Source organism: Antechinus flavipes, chromosome 4 (assembly GCF_016432865.1).
Source record: "Antechinus flavipes isolate AdamAnt ecotype Samford, QLD, Australia chromosome 4, AdamAnt_v2, whole genome shotgun sequence".
Lineage (NCBI taxonomy): Eukaryota > Metazoa > Chordata > Mammalia > Dasyuromorphia > Dasyuridae > Antechinus > Antechinus flavipes.
Genome location: NC_067401.1, coordinates 12,703,651 through 12,728,026, shown reverse-complemented (window position 1 = coordinate 12,728,026; position 24,376 = coordinate 12,703,651). Strand labels below are relative to the sequence as shown.

The 24,376-nt window shown below is 33.5% G+C and overlaps 1 protein-coding gene across 8 annotated transcripts in view; it reads left to right on the top strand.

The window, feature by feature from the left end:
• Positions 1-24,376, top strand: part of DGKG (diacylglycerol kinase gamma) — a 257,067-nt gene that overhangs the window by 56,960 nt on the left and 175,731 nt on the right. For all 8 annotated transcript variants that reach the window (XM_052000062.1, XM_052000065.1, XM_052000064.1 and 5 more), the window contains 5 exons: positions 570-658; positions 1,232-1,348; positions 7,839-7,937; positions 16,986-17,075; positions 23,232-23,321. In XM_052000062.1, coding sequence (XP_051856022.1) covers positions 570-658; positions 1,232-1,348; positions 7,839-7,937; positions 16,986-17,075; positions 23,232-23,321 — 485 coding nt within the window. The remainder of the gene's footprint in view (positions 1-569; positions 659-1,231; positions 1,349-7,838; positions 7,938-16,985; positions 17,076-23,231; positions 23,322-24,376) is intronic.

The following is a 24,376-nucleotide window of genomic DNA, read 5'->3' as shown; positions in this document are numbered from 1 at the left end:
CATTGGTGAGATGAGGAAAAGAAAATCTAAAGGAATTATAAGGTCATAGTTGAGAACTGGAAGGGACTTTTAGGAATGTCTAGTTCAGATACCTCATTTTACAAATGAAAAACAAGCTTCACCAGTCATACAAATAAGTGGCAGAAGTGGGATTTGAACTCTGTTTCAATGAATCTAGAGACTATTCTTTCCTCTGTTATTGACCTCAGGTTTTCCTGTTTCTGAGTTGTTTCTGTTTCTTAATTCGCAGATTAGAAGAGAAAGAGACAGAACAGCAGGGATGTTCACTCTTATCACCCTGGAAATGTCTTTTCTATATCTTCCCCTGACCCCTCAATGGCTTGACTGGGGCATCATGAACAGGGCTGGGCTTTGAGAAGCCCAAAAACCAATAGTTACTTTAGTCATCAACAAATAATGTCACAGATTTTCCTGCACCTGGCTTTGTATTGTAACTGATGACCCTGTGGTTGTGGAGGCACTAGCACTGCAAAAAATAATCGAATGGTTGATTGTCTTATGCCACTATTAGGTAAACTCACAGTAGTATCCTTCTTCTCTCTTTTCAGATTGTAAATATGTAGTCCATTCAAGTTGTATAAATGAAAACATCCCTCCATGCATCAGCACTTACGCAAAATCTAGGAAAGACACTGAGGTAAGTGATGCTGTGGCCTCTGATGATGATTCTGGTGTTTCAATTTAGTTTTCCAATCCCTCTTATCACAGAATCATAGAATTATAAAGTTGGAAGGGACCTCAGCAGGCATCTAGCTGATTGTTTCCTTTTTGGGAGCTGTCTATGTCAATGAAATTATATTTTTAATTCCATTCAAATTTCTGGCCCCCTTTCAAGGGAGGCTAGGGATTAAGTTACTATAGATGCTGGGCATTATATTTCTTCAAGCCTTGAAAAAAGGACTTGATACAAACTCAAACCTGTAGTACAGTTTTCCAGAACAGTATTATCTGGAGAAGGAAAAGGAGGAAGATTTAGAGTTAAGAGTATGAAGAAAAACAGTCTGAACTTTGCTGGAAGGACTGTTAGCTCTATAACCATCCCCTACTAGGAGATAAATGAGACCCTGGACTTACTGGCCTCAAAAATGCCTGAGACTCTAGAGCCCTTCCAGACCTAAGACTCTCTAATTCAGTTACTATGAGACAATCCAACCCCTGATTCTTCCCTCATTGATTTGACTACCTAATATTATTCCTTTTCCTTATGCAGGTAATGCAGCATGTATGGATGGAAGGGAATAACTCTTTGAACTGTGATATTTGCAACAAAGCCATCAAATGCTGCCAGCCAGGGGCTTCAATCCACTGTGTGTGGTGCCAGATCACGGTGAGTTATTGCCTAGGCTGAAGGTAGTTGCTTAAAATTTTGCTTGTTTTTTAAAAGATAGAAGTAGAGACAGAGCTGTCCAGCAATGATATGAAATGACTCAAGAGATAAGAGCTCCCCCACTCTGGATGTTGTTAGGATTCTTACAAGGTACAAAGTCAGTGGAATTGATAGAAATAATAATTATCTAATTTAGCATGGTTCAGTATGCTTGATCTAATCCTACAAGGAGATGTTATGGGCCAGAATTTGAAACAAGTTACTAAGTGGAATTGAGAAGACAATGTTTAAATCTAGTTTAGAATTGATTTAATCCTACAACAAATAATGGTTTCTCAGTGATATAATGACCCATGTTGGAAGAGAAAAATCAGAGCAAAGGGGAAAAACAGTGAGAGAGAAAAAAAAGAAAAAAGAAGTGAATATAACATGTGCTGATTTGCAGTCAATATCTGTAGTTCTTTTTTCTAGATGCAGTTGACCTTTTCTGTCCAAAGTCTATTTTTAGGATTGCTTTGGATCACTGAACGACTGAGAACAAACAAGTCTTTTATAGTTCATTATCGCACATTTTTGTTTTTATTGTGTACAATATATTCCTGGTTCTGCTTGGTTTGCTCAGCGTTAATTCATGTAAAGCTTTCCAAGCCTTTCTAAAGTCAGCTCTAATATCATTTTTTATAGAACAATAATATTCCATTACCTTTATGAACCACAACTTGTTCAGTCATTCCCCAATTAATGGATATCTATTCATTTTCCAATTCTTTGCTACAACAAAAAGAGCTGCTACAAACGTTTTTGCACATGTGGGTCCTTTTTTCCTCCTTTAAGATTTCTTTGGGATAAAGACTTAGTAATGGCATTTCTGGATCAAAGGGTATGCACAATTTGATAGCCCTTTTGGCATAGTTCCAGAATGAACAACAATGCATTAATGCTTTTTCCCACATACTCTCCAACATTTATCATCTTTTCCTGTCCTTTTAGCCAATTTGAGAAGTGTGAAGTGATAGCTCACACCTCTCAGATTAACAGAAGAGGAAATAAATGATTTAAATAGTCCCATAAAAAAAAAAAAGAAATCGAAAAAGCCATTAATGAACTCCCTAAGAAAAAACCTCCAGGGTCAAATGGATTTACAAGTGAATTCTACTAAACATTTTAAGAACAACTCATTCCAATATTATGTAAATTATTTTGAGAAGTAGTTATTTTTTTCCTTCTCTGACACAAATAAAGTGCTGATATCTAAATCAGAAAGAGTCAAAGCAGAGAAAGAAAATCACAGAGCAATATGCCTAATGAATATTGATACAAAAAAATTTAAGTAAAATATTTACCAAGAAATAAATATGGGGTGATAAGAGGGAGAACAAATTAAGAGAGGCAGTGATATGAAGCAAAATAAACTTTTGAGGAGAGATAGAGTAAAAAAAATAGAGAAAGATTAATAGAAGAAAATACAATAGAGAAAAATACATAATAATCATAACTGTGAATGTGAATGAGATGAACTTACCTATAAATGTGAGGTGGATAGTAGAAAGGATTCAAAGTCAAAAGCCAACGATATATTGTTTATAAGCCACAACATTGGCAACAGAAAGACATGTGGAGTTAAAATAAGAGACTAGATTAAGTTATAGTACACTTTTGCTGAAGTAAAGAAGGCAAATATAATAAAATCTCAAACAAAACAAAAGCAAAAATAAATCTAATAAGGAAAACTACATTTTGCAAAAAAAGTACCACAAACAACAAAACAATATCAATATTAAATATATATGCACCAGAAGATATATCACATAAATTGTTAAAGAAAAAGTTAGATGAGTTAGAGGAGGAAATAGACAGTAAAACAATCCAGGGTCCTCAATTTAGCATTCTCAGAATTAGATAAATCTAATCCTAAAATAAATAAGAAAGAAGTTGCGATAAATAGAATTTTGGAAAAGTTAGATATGATAGACCTCTGGAGAAAATCAAACGGGAATAGAAAGAAGTATATTCTTTTCTTGGGTCTATATTGTCAAAAATTGGCCAAGTATTAGCACATGAAAAATTTTACAAAGAAATGCAAAAAAAGCAGAACTGTTAAATGTACCACTTTGAGATCATAATTACATTCAATAAATAAAAATAATTTAAATGAAATAATCTAACTTAATTTTAACTAATTAATTTATTTAAAACAAATGCAAAATAGAAAACCAAAAAAAAATTGTCATGTGCACACCATAACACAAGAGAGAATTCCAATATAAAACAATAAATTTCCCTTTCAAGGAAGCCCACAAAACAAATACTATTGATTGTGTTCAGAGATGTCCATCTTTTCTTAGGTTTTTTGTTCAAAATAATCTTATTCTAAAGAAACACAGAAACAATTTCATTAAGATAATAACAATGAGACAACATACCAAAATTTATGGGGTGCAAAGAGTATTTGGGAAAATTTATACTTCTAAATGCTTCCATCAATAAAAAAAAGAAAGAGCAGATCGATTAATTGGGCATGCAACTAAAAAAATTAGAAAAAAGGACAAATTTAAAAAATTTAAACACCGAAACACAAGCCTGAAAATCAAAGAATGGGTTAATAAAATTGAAAGCAAAAAATGTCCATTAAGCTAATAAGTAAAACTAGAAGTTGATTTTACTTTTAAAAAAACATAAAATAAACCATTGGTTTTGATTTGATTTTTTTAAAAAAGAAAGAAGGAAACCAAACTGCAAGTATTAAAAATGGAAAGGTGAATGTGCCACCAAGGAAGATGAAATTGAAGCAATTATTAGGAGTTACTTTGCCCAAATATATGCCAACAAATTGACAGTCTAAGTGAAATGGGTGAATACTTTTTAAAAATATAAATTGCACAGATTAATAGAAAATAGAACATATAAATACCTCTATCTTAGAAAAACAAATTGAACAAGCCATTATGAACTCTCTAAGAACAAATTCTCAGGATCAGATGAATTCACAAATGAATTCTACTAAACATTTAAAGAACAGTTAATTCCAATACTATATAAACTACTTGAAAAAACAGGTAAAGAAAAAGTCCTACCAAATTCCTTCACCAACACATAGTTTTGATCACTCAGAGAAAACAGAAACAGAGAAAGAAAATGAGAAACCTATTTCCTTAATGAATTCTGCTGCAAAAATTTTAAATAAAATACTAGCAACAAGACTGTAGCAAATATAACACAAAGATCACACTCTGTGACCAGAATGGATTTATTCCAAGAAGCTATCAGCATAATTGACTATATCAATAATGAAAGTAACATGAACGATATGATTATATCAAAAGATGCAAAAAAAAAAAACCTATTGACAAAATACACCATTCAGCAACAAATCCTATTTTTTAAAAACCACTAGAAAGAATAGGAATAAATTGAGTTTTTCCTAAAATAATTATCTATCTAAATCTATCTTAACCCAAAAACAAACATTATCTTTAATAGGAATAAATTATAAGCATTCACAATCAGGGGTGAAGCAAAAATGTTCCTTATCACCACTATTATTCACTATTGCACTAAAAATGCTAATAATAGCAATAAAATAAGAAAAAAAACTGAAGAAATAAGAATAAATACCAATGAAACAAACATAAAATGCTTTTCACACAAATAAAGACAAATTTAAATAATTGGAGAAATATTATTTGCATCAGATTTCAAGCTATATTACAAAATAGTAATCGTTAAAACAATCTGGAACTCACTAAGAAACACAGTAGTTTATAAGTGGAAGAGATTATAGGTACTCAATATATAGTAATATATGATTATAATAATCTATATTTTATAAACTCAAAGATCCAAGCTTTGGGGGCAAACAACTGAAAAAAACTGGAAAGCAATGTGTCAGAAACTAAATATAGACCAACATTTCACACTAGATATCAAAATAAGCTCAAAATGGCTACATGATTTAGACATAAAGAGTACTGTTATAAGCAAATTATGGGAACATGGAAAAATTTACCTCTCAGATTTGTGGATGAGGGAAGTTTCATAACCAAACAAAAGATAAAGAGTATGATAGGAAACAAAATGAATAATGTTGATTAATGAAATTAATAAAAGAAACAAAACTAATACAGGCAAAATTAGAAGGAAATAGGAAAACTGGCTCCAAGGAGACAGATTTGACAGCAAATTTGTCTGATAAAGGCTTCATTTTTCAATTATATAAAAAACTGAACAAAATTTATATATAAAAAAAATAAGCCATTGCCTGAGGGTCAAGGGATATGAATAGACAGTTTTCAGAGGAAGAATTCAAAGCTATTAATAGTTATATAAAAATGCTCTAAATCACTAATAATTAGAAAAATGCAAATTAAAACAACTCAGAGTTACCACCTCCCACCTATCAGATTGGTTAATAGATTAAAAAAGGAACAAAACAAATATTTAAGAGGTTGAGGAAAACCATGCACCCTAATGCATTGTTGGTAGAGTTGTGAACCAGTCCGATCATTCTGAAGAATTATTTAGACTTATGCCCAAAGATTTATAAAACTATGCGTATCCTCTAACTCAGCAAGACCACTGCTAACTATATCCCAAAGAGATCAAAGAAAAAGGAAAAGGATCTCTATTTACAAAAATATTTAAACAACTCTCTTTGTGAGGACAAAGAATTGAAAACTGAGGGGATGACCATCAACTGGGGAATGACTGAATAAATTGTGGTATGTGATTATGATGAAATGCTATTGTATTATAAGAAATGATGAGGGGAAGTTTCAGAAAGACCTGGCAAGACATATATGAACTGATGCAAAATGAAGTGAGCAGAACCAGGAGAACATTGTACATATTAACAACAGTATTGTAAGGATGATCAACTGTGAAAGGGAAGGCTTAGCTATTTTGATCAAAATGATGATCCAAAAGACTTCCAAAGAACTTAGGAAAAATGCTATCCATCTCTGGAGAGAATTTTAATGAACTCGGTACAGATTGAAGTAAATTGTTTTTCATATTATTTTCCTTGCTTTTTGGGGACAACATTTTGGGAAATATAGAAATAGATTTTGCATGATTTCACATTATAATGAGGACTATATTGTTTGCCTTTTCAATGAATGGGAAAGGGGTTAGAGGGAGAGAATTTAGAACTCCCAAATTTTCTTTTAATGCATGTTACTTTTTAAAAAAAAAAACTAACTTATTTCTGGATCCAGAAAGCTTGGATCTTTGAGTTTATAAAAATATAGATTATTATAATCATATGTTACTATATATTGAGTACCTATAATCTCTTCCACTTATAAACTACTGTGTTTCTTAGTGAGTTCCAGATTGTTTTGACGATTACTATTTTGTAATATAGCTTGAAATCTGATGCAAATAATATTTCTCCAATTATTTAAATTTGTCTTTATTTGTGTGAAAAGCATTTTATGTTTGTTTCATTGGTATTTATTCTTATTTCTTCAGTTTTTTTTCTTATTTTATTGCTATTATTAGCATTTTTAGTGTAATAATGAATAATAGTGGTGATAAGGAACATTTTTGCTTCATCCCTGATTGTGAATGCTTATAATTTATTCCTATTAAAGATAATGTTTGTTTTTGGGTTAAGATAGATTTAGGTAGATAATTATTTTAGGAAAAACTCAATTTATTCCTATTCTTTCTAGTGGTTTTTAAAAAATAGGATTTGTTGCTGAATGGTGTATTTTGTCAATAGGGTTTTTTTTTTTGCATCTTTTGATATAATCATATCGTTCATGTTACTTTCATTATTGATATAGTCAGAATAGCCTATTTCTAGGCTAACCATTTGGAAGAAAGTGACTTCTTTAAAAAAAAAAAAAACACTCTCTATCCCTTGGGAAGGGAGATAAAGAAGAAATCCTCCCTGTAAAAAGTCAGCAGAACATTGAGATGATAGTTTTGAACTGAAATGCTGGGTTTAAGAGACAGTATAGTTAGAGACAAATGATACTTATTCATATTTTTTTGTGCTGTATCCTCCCTGTGTAACCTTGGGCAACTCTATCAGTCTCATGAACCCTTAGTTTCTTGATCTATAAAATGGAGGTATTGGACTAGGTTCTTTTAGTTCTAAATCTTAAATCTGGCTCTGATGTCCATGTTGGAAAATTTGTATCACTTTTCTCCAAGATCTCAGAACCTAATGCAATTGTCTCACAGGAGTGATAGGAAGGTTCAGGACTCTAATAGCATCTAGGGGAATCAGGATTAGACAGGAGACCATCCACCATCATCTGATTGATAGTGCTTTGGAAAATTCTTTGGTGCTCATAAAATCAGCACCACTAATTTTCCTCCTGAACCCCAACAAAGCTCATCCTTGATACTCATAGGCAGCCCCAGAAATTCAGTTTGCTAAAGGGAGGAAAATTGGGCAATATCTTGCCTAATGGCTAACCCACAGATAGTTCTTTCCCTTCATCTCATCTCTTATTCTCTCATTTTTTCTCTTTCTCCTCAGATTCACCAAAGATGCGCCGCCTTGACTTCAGAAATATGTGATGGTGGCCAACTCAAAGACCATATTCTCCTGCCAATTAATATATTCCCCATAGTCATGGTGAGCATATTACTATTCTTTTATTAATTCATTCTTTTAAAAATCATTCCTTAAGCATATACTATAGGCCAGAAATTGTGCTAAGTGTATAGGGTACAAAAAAATCAGAATGAAACAGTCCCTGCCCTCAAGGAGCTTATGTGGGAGTGAGGAAACAACATATAGTTAAGTAGTATAAAATGTATATGAGTGTATATATCTACACATATGTAATATAAAATAATTTAGTCTGAGAGTTGTAGCACTTGGGAGGAATCCAAATAAGACTCAGGTAGGACTGAGCACTTCAATCATCATCCCTTGAAAAAAACTGTGTATTCTATAAGACAGAGGTTTCCATTACAGACATGAGCAAAGGTGCAGAGATAGGAAACAGAATGTAACTTTGATTGGAGTATTGAATGCATAAAGAACAGTAAGGTGCAATTAATCCATCAGTGTAGACTGCAGTTAGATTGACAATGGCTTATAAGACCAAACAGAAATTAACGTTTAGTCTGAAAAGCAATTAAAAGCCCTTGGAGATTCCTGAACCAGGGAGGGACATAGTTTCAAACTTAAGGAATATCAACGAACAAGATGGTGGAGAGGGAGAGGCTCAAAGCAGAGAAACCAATTAGAAACCTTATAGCAGTAGTCCAGGTAAAAGTCCAGGTGAAGATCTGAAATAGGTTACTAGATCGATGGAGAAAGGAACAGATACAAAAGGGTTTTACCTTTTTTTTTTAAATCCTGAGCACTTTGCACGGTGCTTGGCATATGGTAGGCTCCTAATAAATGTTTATTACTTGACAAACTACAATCGCTAAGACTTGATAGAGTGTGTTTGTAGACAATGAGGAAGTAATGAAGAGATAGGGAAAGAATGACGATTAGAGCAACAGATAGAATAAGAATATTGTCATTGGCTGGAGAACACAGTTGAGTAATATAAGTGTAAGGATACAAGGAGAAAGATTGACCTTGACAAGAAGGGTCACTTCTTTTTCAGAGACATACTAAAAAGAAGGAAGTAGATGATATAAAGGGATATGAGATGAAGAGAAGGGAAGAAGAGGGAGCTCATGAGGAAAGTATGAAAAGAAATCCTCAGCTGAGAGTGTTGTAAAAGAGATAGTAGTTGGGAAGCTTAAAGAGAGAAGAGAAGGGAAGAGGTAGAAGAGTCACTAGAGAATCAATTAGGGAGAAGTAAAAGGACTAAAATATCTTGTTCCATTGAAGACCTAGCTAAGATTAAATAACATAAATTTGGAGGGAACTTTATCTTTATAGTTCCTCTAACTATGTTCAATAGCACATGCACACATACTTTGAAGATGGATAGTGGAAGGAATCCCAGGCTAGGCTTTGGGAAGGACAATAGAGCAGGAATAGAAAAGTTGAGATTAGTGTATAGTTGAATTTATTACTTCTACGGTCAAGATTGGGAATTATCAAAGTCAAGCATGGAATTATCAAGATCTCAGAATTAGGGTAATCATGCCTCCATAAATGACAGAAGAGGAAAGAAACAAGAGAGAAACATCTAGGGACATTTGCTAATAATGGAACCAGAATTTCAGAGGGCATATTGAAGGGGCAGGCAGAGCTGGAGTTTGACATTAAAGGTGTAGGAGTGAAATGTATGGGAATGAGAGAACAGGCAGTAGATGTTGGGATGGTTTAGTCATTGACAATAAGGGGTTGTTGGAAGAAGGAGAGTAGATGGAATTTGCTAACCATTGGGAAAGAATCAGGGCAGAATAGCAATAAATGGAACAGCTCTGATGATGATAGCAAGTAAATAGAATATGCTTTTCTCACCTCCATCCCAGGAATCATTGAGAGGAATCAACACTCTCATCAACACTATCATTGGTGGTGATACAGGGTCTTCCTTTGCTCAATGGCCATCTAAGTGGGTCAACTCTCTACCTGCACTCCTGTACTGTACATAATAAGTGCTAAATTAATGTCAGAAAGATAGCATATATAGTGAAAAGAGAGCTATAATTGGAGTTGGGAGACCTAGGTCAAAGTCTCATGGCTGAAATGTTACTTGTTACTTTGGTCAAGTCAACAATACTTTTGTCTCAAGGTTATAATGAAAATTCTTTGGATATTATAACATACTAACAAAAGTGGGAAAGGAGAAAGAAATGGGCATTTTAAGCATCTATTTTGTATCAAGCATTGTGCTAAAAGCTTTAGAAATATTGTTTCACTTAATCCTAGTAACAACTCTCAGAGGTTGGTATTATTATCCCTACTATACAATTGAGGAAACTGAGGGAGGCAGAAGTTAACCGACAAGCCCAGCTATTTGTGTTTATTAGCGTAAGTGTCTAAGACCAGATATGACCTCGCGACTGATCCAATAGGGCCAATGGTCTATCCATAACACCCCCTACCTATTTCATGTCTGCCATCTAGTCAGCTATCACAGCTGTCCCAAAGATGCTTTCAAGGAGCCTACTAAAGATGGGCTTATATCCAATGCTTTTATTCTGTAACAAAGAATGATCATTTAATCTATTTAAGTGATAATTTGTTGAATAACAAACATAAAAGAATAATAGAAATGCGAATTAATGGGACAATAACTTTGTCATTGTGGATTGAGCACTGTATATTATATCAGGAAGACCTCCTTCAAATGCAGCCTCAAATACTAACTGGATGTGTAATCCAGGGAAAGTTCTCTGATATAATTTTTCTAATTCTCTGCTTCCTTATCTATAAAATGGAGATAACAATAATATCTATCTTATAATATCAAATTACATGATGTGCTCTGCAAACTCTACAGCATCATATAAATGCTGGTGATTAATATAAAACATTACATAAATGGGCAGCTGGTGGAACTACAGTGGATAGAGCACTGGACTTGGAATCTGGAAGACTCATTTTCCTGAGTTCAAATATGGCTTCAGACACTTAATAACTGTGTGATACTAGTCAAGTCACTTAATCCATTTGCCTCAGTTTGTTCCTCTAGAGCTAAAAAAAAAAAACAAAAAAAACTCTAGTCTCTCTGCCAAAAAAAAATTCTCCCCAAAATTGGGTTCACAAAGAGTTGGGCACAAAGAGGGATGAGAGCCACTCCAGATTGTTCCCAAATGGTTTTGCTTTCTCCCACTAGGTGTCTATATTTTGACAGCTTTTTTTCCCATGTAATATGGAGGTTCTGAGTATTTGCTCTGACAACATCAATTAAGAACATTGTTCTTATGTCTCATCAATTATGTACAACACTTCTGTCTTTGATGGTGCTCTAAGTGCAATAGATTTTGTCAAATTTATAAAAATACTAGTGCTTATATCTGTAGTAGAGAGCAATCTGTTAATTAATGCAGGATGAATAGTGGGTTTCTGCTGCATAGTTTTGTACCTTTGATTATGACTTCTTAGCTATTTTATAAGTGATAAATTTTTGCAACCTGCCACAATAAGCTGTGCAGTGTCTACTCTATTATTAACAATGGCAATAATAGAAGTAGAAAGAAATAGTGAATGAATTAACAAGTTAAAGAATGAACCAAATGAAAAAAAAGAACGATTTTTTAATATTTGTATAATTCTAAGCATTGTACTATGTACCAAAGGTACAAATTTAAAATATTAATAGTCCCTATCCTCAAGGAACTTACCTTCTTTTTTTAATTTTTATTTTTTTCAGGTCACGGTGAGTTTATTGTTCATATGACATACCTCATTGCATCCAAAATCATTTCTCAAAACTTCAAAATATTCCAAAGAACGGGTTATTAATTTTTTTAAAATACTGAACAAATCAGCTTTTTAAAGAGGCAATCAACTAATTGCCACAGTCTGATCCAATAAAGCAATTTCATATGCTTTCTCCAGACCTTGTTCACATGGACCTTGCTTATGACAGCACTGTCCAGCATCTCCCATCTCTAAAACAACCATGCTTCTTAAAGAATCCATTGTGAGAGAAGAAAATTGAAATGATAGGACATCATGCTCAAATAAAAACAGAAAAAAAAAAAGTTCAAGACTGGAAATTCTGCAACTGAGTTAACCGAAGTACATGGTAATGGAACATAATGGGAAAAAATCCAGTAACGTGGTATTTGGAGGGAATGTAAGAATTGCTAAATTATAAGCAGTGGTCAGAAGCAAGAAACATATATTTGCTTTGTCAAGAACAGAAGCTTGCCACAATATTTAGGATGCTTGTAAAGAATATAGTCTTTAAGGACTTCTGTTGAACCTCTTTCTCCCACCAAAATGAGCTGTAGAGAAAGAGTAAGCTAGGACCATAGGATGTAGCATGATCACACGTTTATTTATTTCACAATAACTTCTTTAAACTTGAGACAAATGTTAGCAACAAACACATTTATGGGAGGAATTCTTGTTAAATTGAAGTTATCAGGCAGGTTAGAGGTAGTTCTTGTTGAATTGAAGCTTATCAGGCAGGTTAGAGCATCGTTCAATGCTACAAGGTAGATGGAATAGTTTAAAAAAAAAAAAAACTTTTACTGTAAGATGGAAACAACTCATTTGAGGCCATAGAATGATTTGGCTTGGAAAGTCTCGCAAGTATGGTGGGTAGTCACAAAGCAGTCAATTGGTCATTTCTAGAAGCAATAGTAGCATGATTCAATTATTGGTTTGGGATAGGAAAAAGGAAAAGTGGAAGGGAAGAGAATACCAGATGACTAGGATAGAGTATAGCCAGGGGTCTGAGGCTGTACAGGTATGAGGATTCTTATCCATCAAGATAACCCAGCCTGAGGCTAGGATTTCTTTGAGCAGTAGTAGCAAGGGAGAGCTTGTGGGAAAATAACATGGTAGAGGTTCTGGTGCTCTCTAGGCAGAGAAGGGCCTCAGGTCAGCTCTGAGTTTCTGCTCAAGGACAAATCTAGTAACAGCATTCCTTTCTTAATTATTTTTCTGGCCAGAGTTTTATTTTGTGATTCCATCTCCTAGGGATTTTTGTGGCACAGTAAAAAGGGTTGGATTTGAAGTCAGAAGAAGTGAGTTCAGCTTTTTTGGGCAATTGGGCCAATCTCTTTAACCTCTCAGTGCTTCTATTTCCTCATCTCTCAAATGGATCTAATAGTAGGACCAATCCCAAAGAGTTATTCTGAATATCAGATGAGATAATATCTGCAAAGCACTATATAAATTTTAGCTATTGTTGTACCTCAATGGCTCTCTTTGTTATCACCACAATAACATGCTGAAGGCAAGCAGTAGAAGGTGCCTAAAAAATGTCTAAGCCACTTTAGAACATTTTTAGGTCACAGGTCCCTATTTGGTCCTCTACCCACCACAGGACACTTATTATTATTATTATTATTTAGCTAAGGCAATTGGGTTTAAGTGACTTGCCCAGGATCACACAGCTAGGAAGTGTTAAGTGTCTGAAGTCAGATTTGAAGTCAGGTCCTCCGGACTTCAGGACTGGTACTCTATCCATTGTGCCACCTAGCTGCCCCAGGATACTTATTTTTGTACCTGTTTTTTCCCCCAATATATTTATTAGCTGTTTGGGTTCTGAGTCATGGTTGAGTTTTTTAATCCTTTTCTCCTTCTAAAGGAGAGAAAAGTGCACAATAAAGATTGTGTTTGAACTTCAAGCCTGTTTAAAACATAAGAGGCTCCACAAACACTCCAATCAAATGATAGTGGATGAAAATGAATTGCAAGTATACTAATTTCCTTAGAATCTGCTATCCCTCATTGTGTATCTATAAAAATTGCCCAGCAATTCGCATGGAAAAGCCGGGATGGAGTCAGTCTCTATCCTGGGCTCATCACAACAAGGTGCATAGTGGTTAGGTTTTCCAAGTGCTTTGTATCTAACAAAAAATGACTTTTGGGGACCCTCCCACTGATAGATCATCAAGGATATTTAGGAAATGTCTGGAAATAATTATGCTGTAAAAAGAAAAAACAATAAGATTTTTAAAATAGAGGGATATGAAGAAAAATGAAAATACATTGCATAGCCAGGCTACTTTTACTTGCAGTGGCAAATTTTTTAAAGCATTTCTCATAGAAAAAAATAAAATAAAGCATTACTTATCCTAGAAACTTACCTTTTATTCAGAAAAACTTGAAAATATATAGATAAAAATAGAATTCAAGTCTTTGAATTCTATGATTCCATGAATATCTATAAGTGAATCAGTTCTTTGTGTGAATACACATATAGAAATGTGATTAGTGAAACTCTATAATTCAAAATAAAATGGATTTTGTTGAGAGAGAAGGATTTCACTTCAGATTTTCCAAGGGTGGCTCAAGAACCACATATCAGTTGTTGAAAGTTGATTACTTTTTAGGTTTGCCTTCGACCAGATAATCTAAGTCTTTTTGATCACAGGATTCCATACTTTATTATTATAACTTTACTTTGATATATTTGTATCCAGATTTATTTTTTTCTCTAAATTCTTTGAGGATATATAATGGATATTGTACTAAATGTTTTTATTTGCAATTCTGAGAAGCAATTTCTTGTTTAATGCTTGTGAGGGTGTTTGTCTGGTTATATTTGATCAGTGTTTTAATTTACCCTTTATTCTCTGGTATTTCTCTTATCATTTCCAATAATATTTAAAGTTGTATTTATGAAAGACTTTAATCACTTAAATTTTTTTCATCAAATAGTTTTATTTTATTTTTGCTTGATTTGCTCACAATATCTATTCATACATGGCAGTGGAAGAGGGAACTGAGACAACATTGCAAAGAAAGACAGAATTGGTCACTGATGAATTCTGATAGTTTGATGATGGGGAAAAAGAAGGGAAAGTAAAACAAATACACTTGTGTATAAAGGAGGAAAATTTTCTCATAATTGTGACTGAGAAGAAAAAGCATAAAATAGAGGCTTGAATAATGAAAATATGCATCTATTAAACATCATTCTTATATAAAGCATTCAGAGGACTGAACATGTACAACACACACTTTCTGTTATGGAAATACATCAAATTTAATATAAAAAAGTAGAGGTTGGAGGGTAAAAAGAAATTACATTACCAGAAAGGGAATAGTTGCAAGCAAAACACATTTCCTAGTCCTGAAAGGATATTAAAATAAAGAAGAAGAAAGGGAAGGTGGAGAGGAGGGCGAGAAAGAGACAAGTGACAGAGAAAGAATGAAATAGAGACAGCAAGAAACAGGGAAGAAGAAAAAAGAGAACAAGAACAAAAAGAACAAGAAGAAAAAAAGCAAAAGCAAGAACAAGAACAAAAAGAACAAAAACAAGAAGGAGGAGAAGATGGAGGAGAACAAGAAGGAGAAGACAACAAAAAAACAAAAAGAAGTAGTAGCAACAGCAGTAGTAGAACCTAAGATGATCAACAATTGGAAAATGGTTCAACAAATTGTGTTATATAAATGTAATGGAATACCAAGCACTGTAAAAAAAATGCTGAGATCATTTCAGAGAGTACTGGATAGTCTTTATTAATAGAGTGAAGGAAGCAGAAGTAAGAAGGACAACTCTAAAGAAAAAAACAAAATCTTGGAGACTCAATGACCACCTATGTTTTCTGAGGACCAGTGAGTCAGCATGTTATCTCTCAAAGAGAGATGATGAATTAGAGATGCAAGAAGAGATATTTGTCATAGGGGCATGACTGCTATGTGGATTCATTTTGCTTGATTGTGCTTATTTGTTATAAGGGTTTTTTTTTCTCTTTTCTCTTTTGGGATAATGAGATAGAAGGAGAGCTTAGCAATAACAATAGCAGAACACAGAAGGAAGCTCAAAAGAAGAACAAGGAAGCAGGACAACTTTGAAAGTAACATGTAGAAGTCATTTTTATAATAGCTTTTTATTTTTCAAAATGCATGCAAAGATAATTTTCAACATTCACCCTTGAAAAATCTTATATAACAATATTTGTGCCAAAAAAAGACCATTAAACCATATTTCAAATGTACAAAAGAGAACACAGAAGGAAGCTCAAAAGAAGAACAAAAAAGCAGGACAGCTTTGAAAGTAACATGTAGAAGTCATTTTATAATGACTTATTATGATATTTTATTTGATATGATTATTTATGATATAAATCAAAATACATGCAAAGATAATTTTCAACATTTTCACTTTACAAAATCTTATATTCCCATATTTTTCTCCCTCTCTCCCCACTTCTCCACTTCTCTTGACAGCAAATAATCCAACATAGGTTAAACATGTGCAATTCCTCTAAACGTATTTCCACAATTATCATGCTGCACAAGAAAAATCAGATAAAAGAGGGAAAAAATGAGAAAGAAAAACCAAACAAGCAAACAACAATAATAATAAAGGTGAAAATACTATGTTGTGATCGACATTTATTCCCACAGTCCTTTTTCTGGATGCAGTTGGCTGTCTTCATCACAAGTCTATCAGAATTGGCCTGAATCACCTCATTGTTGAAAAGAGCTAGGAGAAGTCATTTTTTTAAAGCAAGTGGAGGTTTATAGTTTCCATATACAGTCTTCTTTTTTGTGCTACTGTGCACATGGAAATGCTCTTTTCTATTATTTCAAGTACAGAACAAGAAAAATTAATTTTTAAAAAATAAATGAAATTTTTCTTTTTTTTCTGTCTTTTAATTTTGCTTTAATGTTTGCTCTTCCACTTCCACATTACTGTTTCCTGTTTCTACCATTCTTTTTATGAATTAAATGATAACACAGAAGTGAGTTTAGATGCCACATTATCTTCACTTTATATTCATGGACAAAGCCAATTAATGGATCTGATTTTCTGTCTCATTTTTCACTTTTTTTGTACATCAATGCTGCTTCTACACATGACGTGCAGCTTGTTTATGTAAGCTGAAGTGAAGCGAAGCAGGGGAAGTAACTTGAAGAATCCTGGAAAATCTAGTTGAGACTTTGCATGGTCTCCAATGGACCAAAGTCTTCTGGGGAAAGTGCTTGAACAAACCACAGGAAATGGTCTTTGTTGATTTCAATTGTATTGGCTGTTCTATTGATGGTGATAGATATATTTTATATATATATATATATTATGTTCAGTATTTATGGTCTTTTTCTCTATATCTTTCCTCAAATGAAAAGAAAGAGGAAATCACGGCCATGACCATTGCTGCAGGTATCACAACTGATTCCGAACCCAGTACTTCAACCAAGGATGAAAGTAAATTGGAGGTAAGGTAGTTTTCCTCAAAACATCCATTTTAAATTTATAAACCATTTTCTCTTTTTTCTAATTTTAAAATAAATGTTGATTTCTTTTGTTTTTTATATCAGCTTCATCTCTTTTATAAAATGAGCTTATTTTACCAGAATTTAGAATTTGTCCATACTATTGTTTCCCCTCCAAAAGGTTTATTTTTACATTTCTTTTCCAATTTATTTTGTTATCTGGTATCCTCCCATCATTTCCAGTAATTGTTAAAATTATGTTTCTGGAATAACTTTATCTTTCAAATTTTTTACATTAATATGTTTTCATCAGATTTTTCCCACTGATTTAATGATCACTTCTATTTAGTGGTAGCAGTGGAAATGGGAGCAAAGATAGCACTTCTAAGATGTTCTTAGGAACTGTGGCTGCAATGCCTTAGATAGGACACAAAGTCAAGTGGGAGATTTATAAAAAAAAAAAAAAAGTAGAATCAAAGAAGGGATAGAGCCACTGCCAGAATGGAGAAGACAAGGATAAAATGTGACAGAAGCCAGAAACTTTTCAACACTGATTTTGTTTCTGATTTTCTGCCAAAGAAAATTATCTGTAAATGGTAATGATTGAACAAAAATGGCTAAGAGAACTGAAATCCAAGGAAAGTCAAATGATAATCAGTGTGTTCTTGATGTTCAGTTGAGAATTAAAGTCTACAAGTATAAATAAACTGGATCTCAGGATACAAAAAGGACAAGTAGATGGGATTGTTGAATTACTATTAGTTGTCTTTTAAAAGACAATGGAGATACATACTACAGAAGCATAGATGAACACATGTCTATCAATCACCTGTCAATAAAGAATTGTTGAATGAACACGTACCAAAGGAAATGATGATCACATAGAACCCATATAATTTCATTACAAACAATGCCAGATATTCCTAATTTTCTTTTTAAAATATCACTCTCAATTACAAGTAAAAAAAATGTTCAATGTTCATTTTTTAACATTTTCATTTCCAAATTTTCTCCCGACATTCCTTTCATACTTTGCCCATGTGCAGTCATGAAAAGACATATTTCTATGTGAGTCATTATCACAAAAAGTCAGTGTCATGTTGTATTACTCTTGTTGCAAAAGAAAACATTGACCAAAGAGGAAAAATAAGAAAAATAGATTTTTTTAGACCTATACTTCCATCTGTATCCACACTTTTCTTTCTCAGAAAGTGAATAATGTTTTTCATCATAAATCCTTCATAACTGGCTTAGATAATGGTATTGTTGAGAATAGGTAAGTCATTCACATTTGATCATTGTACAACATTTCTATTACTGTGTACGATCTTTTCCTGGTTTTGTTCATTTCGGTTTACATCAATCCATATAAGTCTTTCCAGGTCTTTCTAGGGCATCTTGATCATCATTTCTTATAGCACAATTATATTCCATCACAGTCATATATCACAACTTGTTCAGACATTCCCCAATTGATGAGCATCCCTTCAATTTCCAATTCTTTGCTACTACATAGAGCTATTATAAATTTTTATATAGGACCTTTTCCTTCTTTATATCTTTGGGATACAGACCTAATAGTAGTATTGCTAGAGAAAAGGGTATGTGTGGTTTTTTTGCCCTTTGGGCATAGTTTCAAATTGCTCTTCAGAATGATCAGACCACAATACTCAGCTAGCAAAGCATGATGTTCCAGTTTTCCTACATCCTCTCCACCATTTATTGTTAGAATTCTTACAAAGTGCTAAGTCAGTTATCTAATTTAGCATAGTACTTAACAGTTCCCTAGCTCACTAATGTACTTAGTACTTATTAGAGTTCCGCAAGTTTCATAAGCCAGGATTTGGTCCAGGAGATTCATAAGTAAGAGAGGACAAGCCCACTCTCGGAGGCAGAGATAGATTCATTCCATTTTCTACCTTTGTGCTGGCTGGAGGCTGAAGCTAGGGATACAAAGAACTAGCAGCAAGAGCTCTTGGAAGCAAGGAGAGAAATAGGCCTTTAAGAAAGCTAACCGGGCCCAAGGATGGAGACAATACTTGAAAGAGAAAATAAAAGATTTGGACTTTAATTCTTGCTGCATTTGAGGTGATTATTATATTGAACAGAAAGGAAGGCTGCCTCCAGAAACCCCCAAGAAACCTGCTCTTGGAGAACACTATGTTTTAGAGAAGAATATTACAATTTTCCTATTGAGCATATTAACCAATCTGATAGGTTGGTGTAAATTTGTATTTCTCTAATCAAAAAATGACTTAGAGCACTTCTTCATATGCCAAAGTCAGGAATACTTGAGTTGAATTCTAGCTTCAGGTGCTCACCAGCTGTATGAATCAGCAGAACTCACTTAATCTTTGACTCTCTGTTTTCTCATCAAATTTCATTTCAGAGTTGTTGAGAAGATCAAATGTAATATTTGTAAAGCAGCATCTCACAAAACTTAAAGTATTATATGATTCTTGCAGACTGAAAACATTTATCAATTTTTTCCTGAATCTCCAAAAAAGAAACTCCCAATAACATTATATATAAAATCTAGAGTTCTTCAAGAAAAAAGTAATTAAATTACTGGGAATCCATAATAGGAAATGCCCAAAATGCAGCAACATCTACTATAAAGAGGAGATTTTAAAATATTCTTAAAGGTCAAAGATAGGTGGTAAAGTGGATAGAATACCAGGCCAAGAGTCAGAAAGACTCATCTTCCTGAGTTCAAATCAAGCCTCAGACACATATTAGCAGTGAAACCCTGGGCAAGTCACTTAACTCTGTTTCCCTCAGTTTCTTCATCTATAAAATGAGCTGGAAAAGGAAATAGCAAATCACTGCAATATCCTTGCCAAAAAAAAAAAAAAAAACTGCAAATGTGATCATGAAGAGTCAGCCATGAGTAAAACAACTGAACAACAAAAATAGATTATAACGAAGAATAATTTCCCTGAAAAGTTGAGCATATTTCAGGAGGAAATAAAAGACTTTCAAGGATTTCTGATGAAAATGCCAGATTTGGAAACTTTGAATGTAAATAGAAGAGTCAAGTGAAATTTAGAAAAGTAAGCTTACTTGAATAATTGGAATAAGATGAGTTATAATGATGATGTGCTAACATTCTGATATGGGAAGGAAAAATTAAATCTCCCATTAGAACTTTATTACCACAAAAACTTATTAGGAGAATTATATAAGAAAAACAGAGGACCTAAGAATGTATCATATTCTTGGAGGAGGGTGGATAAAATGGAAGAAAAAGGGGAATTCAAAGGAATAAAGTAGTGAAGAAGGAAGGAAGAAGCGATAGAACCAATCAACTACATCTCATAATTGTGATAAATGAGAAGAAATAAATACAAGCTGGAGAAAGAGATGGGGAGACCAGTCATCAGCTGGACCTGATTTTCTGAAACAGATAAAAAAATAAACATAGAAACACAAACAGCATAGTATAGTTATATCTTAAACACCTGGGAAAGTAAGGAAGAGGTGAATGTTAAACTAGAACAGGGAAGGAATGGTTGCAATCAAAACAAATTTCCTAACTCCTAAAAAGAATTAAAATGGAACACTTTTCACTTTTAAATTTTTATTTTATGTAAACAAACAGAATAAGAAAATGGAAAAACAGGAAAATAATACAAAACAAATAAAAGAGAACATTATCATGTGCCCAGCAAAACGTAGGGAGAATTCAGAATATCAAACAACAAATTACCAGTTCAAGAAAGCATATATATTAGTAGAAGAAATTAGATTCATTAGTATCCATTTTTTCTTTATTTCTTTGTAAATTGTTCTTTTGTTCTCTGCTACACACTCTTTAAATTTATTCTTTTTTTCCCCCTTTTTCATCCCCCTGCCAGCCCAAGCAGACTGTAGTTAAGAAAGGATATGTTTATGTATATATTTGTAGATATATTCATACACATACATATATATATATATATACAACTCATCCCCCTATCCCATACACACATGTCATTTCTATCCCTGCTGACTCTTTGCTTTAATTCTGCTCCTTAGCTTGCTTTGCTATTACTTAACTTCCACCCACCCTGGAACCCACCCTTGTCATCTTCTCTTACCATTCCCTTCCCAGTCCACCCATTTCTCCTTCCTTATTTCAGAAAATTTTTCTAAAAGAGAGAATCAAAGAATTATAATCTAACAGGACTCCTGATATTTGGGAAATGGCTGAACAGATTGTGGTATATAACCAAAAACCAATATTATTGTATGATAAGAAATGCTGAAAGGCATTATTTCAGAGAGTACTGAGTAGTAGGAAATGGCACAGAGTGAAGCAAACAAAAACAAGAATTCTAAAGGGAACACAAAATCTTGAGTCTTCAAGACTTGTAGTGTCTTATTGTAGTGTCCAAACTAGCTCTCTGGAGGATCTCAGGACCAGCCTTGGTCTTAGTGGAGGAGTGAAGGAGGCAGGAGAGCCACCAGGACGGTCATAGATGGAGTATCCTTATTTTCAGTCCTCTCAGCCCTTAAATACCTCAGCATGATTATATCATTACAGCCCACTAAGCATGTGCCAACTAGAAAAGCATTACATCATCACATCACACTGAGCAAGTGCTAACTATAAGCACCCTGCTATTGATATGTAAATGCCTCTTACTGTAAGTATCCCTTGCTTCAAGTAGAACACAGGTAGTCATGGCCTCCTTGACCTCTCAGGAAGGGGGAGAACACCAAAGAGAGGTGGGGAGTCAAACCAGACCTTCTTAGCAGGTTCCTTCTGGGCTGAAGGGTCTTATACCTTACCCAGAGCTCCCCCTGACTATGGCCCTCTACAAACTATGTTTCCTGAGGACCCGTAATGCAACATTCTCCAAGAGAAATAATGAACTAGATATGATCTGTTCTATTTATTTTAGAAGAAGAAGAGATCTATGTCATGGAGGCATGACCACTGTGGGGGTTCATTATGTTTGATTGTGCTTATTTGTTATAAGGGGTTTTTCTCTCCTTTTTCTTTTGGGATAATGAGATAGAAGAGAGCTTAGCAATACTCATGCCAAAAAACACATATTTTAAATATACAAAAGAGAACACAGAAGGAAGCTCAGAAGAAGAATAAGGAAGCAGGACAGCTTTGAAAGTGATATGTAGAAATCATTTTTATAATAGCTTTTTATTTTTCAAAATACATGTGAAAATAGTTTTCAATATTCACCCTTGAAAAACCTTGTATTCCCACCTTTTTCTCCCTCCCTCCCCACTTCTCCACTTCCCTTGCCAGCAAGTAATTCAATATAGGTTAAACATGTTCAATTCTTCTAAACATATTTCCACAATTATCATGCTGTATAAGAAAAATCAGATAAAAAAGGGGGAAAATGAGAAGGAAAAAACCAAACAAGCAAACAACAACAATAACAAAGGTGAAAATACTATGTTGTGATATACATTCATTCTCAGTCCTCTTTCTGGATGCAGATGATTCTCTCCATCACAAGTCTATCAGAATTGGCCTGAATCACCTCATTGTTGAAAAGAGCTATGAGAAGCCATTTTTTAAGCAAGTAGAAATTTATAGTTTCCATATACAGTTTCTTTTTTGTGCTACTGTGCACACAGAAATGCACTTTTCGATCATTTCAAGTACAGAACAAGAAAAATTAATTATAAAAAAGAATGAAATTTTTCTATTTTTTCTATTTTTTAATTTTGCTTTAATGTTTGCTTTTCTACCTTCACATTATTATTTCCTATTTCTACCATTCTTTTTATGAATTAAATGATAACACAGAATTGAGTTTAGATGCCACATTATCTTCACTTTATATTCATGGACAAAGCCAATTAATGGATCTGATCCTCTCTCTCATTTTTCACTTTTTTTGTACATCAGTGCTGCTTCTACACATGACGTGTAGCTTGTTTATGTAAGCTGAGGTGAAGCGAAGCAGGGGAAGTAACTTAAAGAATCCCAGGAAAATCTAGTTGAGACTTTGCATGGTCTCCAATGTACCAAAGTCTTCTGGGGAAAGCTTGAACAAACCACAGGAAATGGTCTTTGTTGATTTCAATTGTATTGGCTGTTCTATTGATGGTGATAGATATATTATATATATATATATATATATATATATATATTATGTTCAGTATTTATGGTCTTTTTCTCTATATCTTTCCTCAAATAAAAAGAAACAAGCACTCATAGACACGGCTGTCTTTACTGATGGCGTAACTGATTTCCAAACCGGTACTGCAACCAAGGATGCAAGTGAATTGAAGGTAAGGTAGTTTTCCTCAAAACATCCATTTTTAATTTATAAACCATTTTCTCTTATTCCTAGTTTTAAAATAAATGTCAATTTCTTTTGTTTTTTATATCAGCTTCATCTGTTTTGTAAAATGAGCTTATTTTATCAGAATTTAGAATTTGTCCATACTATTGTTCCCCCTCCAAATGTTTTATTTTTACATTTCTTTTCCAATTTATTTTATTGTCTGGTACCCTCCCATCATTTCCAGTAATGTTTAAAATTATGTTTCTGGAATACTTTTATCTTTCAAATTTTTTACATTATATGTTTTCATCAGATTTTTCCCATTGATTTAATCACCATTTCTATTTAAAAGTAGCGGTGGAAATGGGAGCAAAAATGGCATTTCTAAGATGTCCTTAGAAACTGTGTCTGCAATGCCTTAGATAGGACATAAAGTCAAGTGGGAGATTTATGAAAAAAATTAGAATCAAAGAAGGGATAGAACTTCTGCCAGGATAGAGAAGACAAGAACTAAGTGTGACAGAAGCCAGAAACTATTCATCACTAATTTTGTTTCTGATTTTCTGCCAATGAAAATTATTTGTGAATGGTAATGATTGAACAAAAATGGCTAAGAGAACTGAAGTCCAAGGAAAGTCAAATGATGATCAGTATGCTCTTGATGTGCAGTTGAGAATTAAAGTATACAAGAATAAATAAACTGGATCTCAGGATACAAAAAGGACAAGTAGATTGGATTGTTGAGTTACTATTAGTTGTCTTTTAAAAGACAATGGAGATACATACTACAAAAGCATAGATGAGCAAATGTCTATCAATCACCTGGCAATAAAGAATTGTTGAGTGAACACTTACCAAAGGAAGTAATGATCACACAGAACCCACACAATTTCATCACAAACAATGCCAGACAGATATTCCTAATTTTCTTTTAAAAATATCATTCTCAATTACAAGTAAAAAAATGTTCAGTGTTAATTTTTTTAAATTTTGATTTTCAAATTCTCTCCCGACATTCCTTTCCGTACTTTGCCTATACATATGCAGTCATGAAAAAAC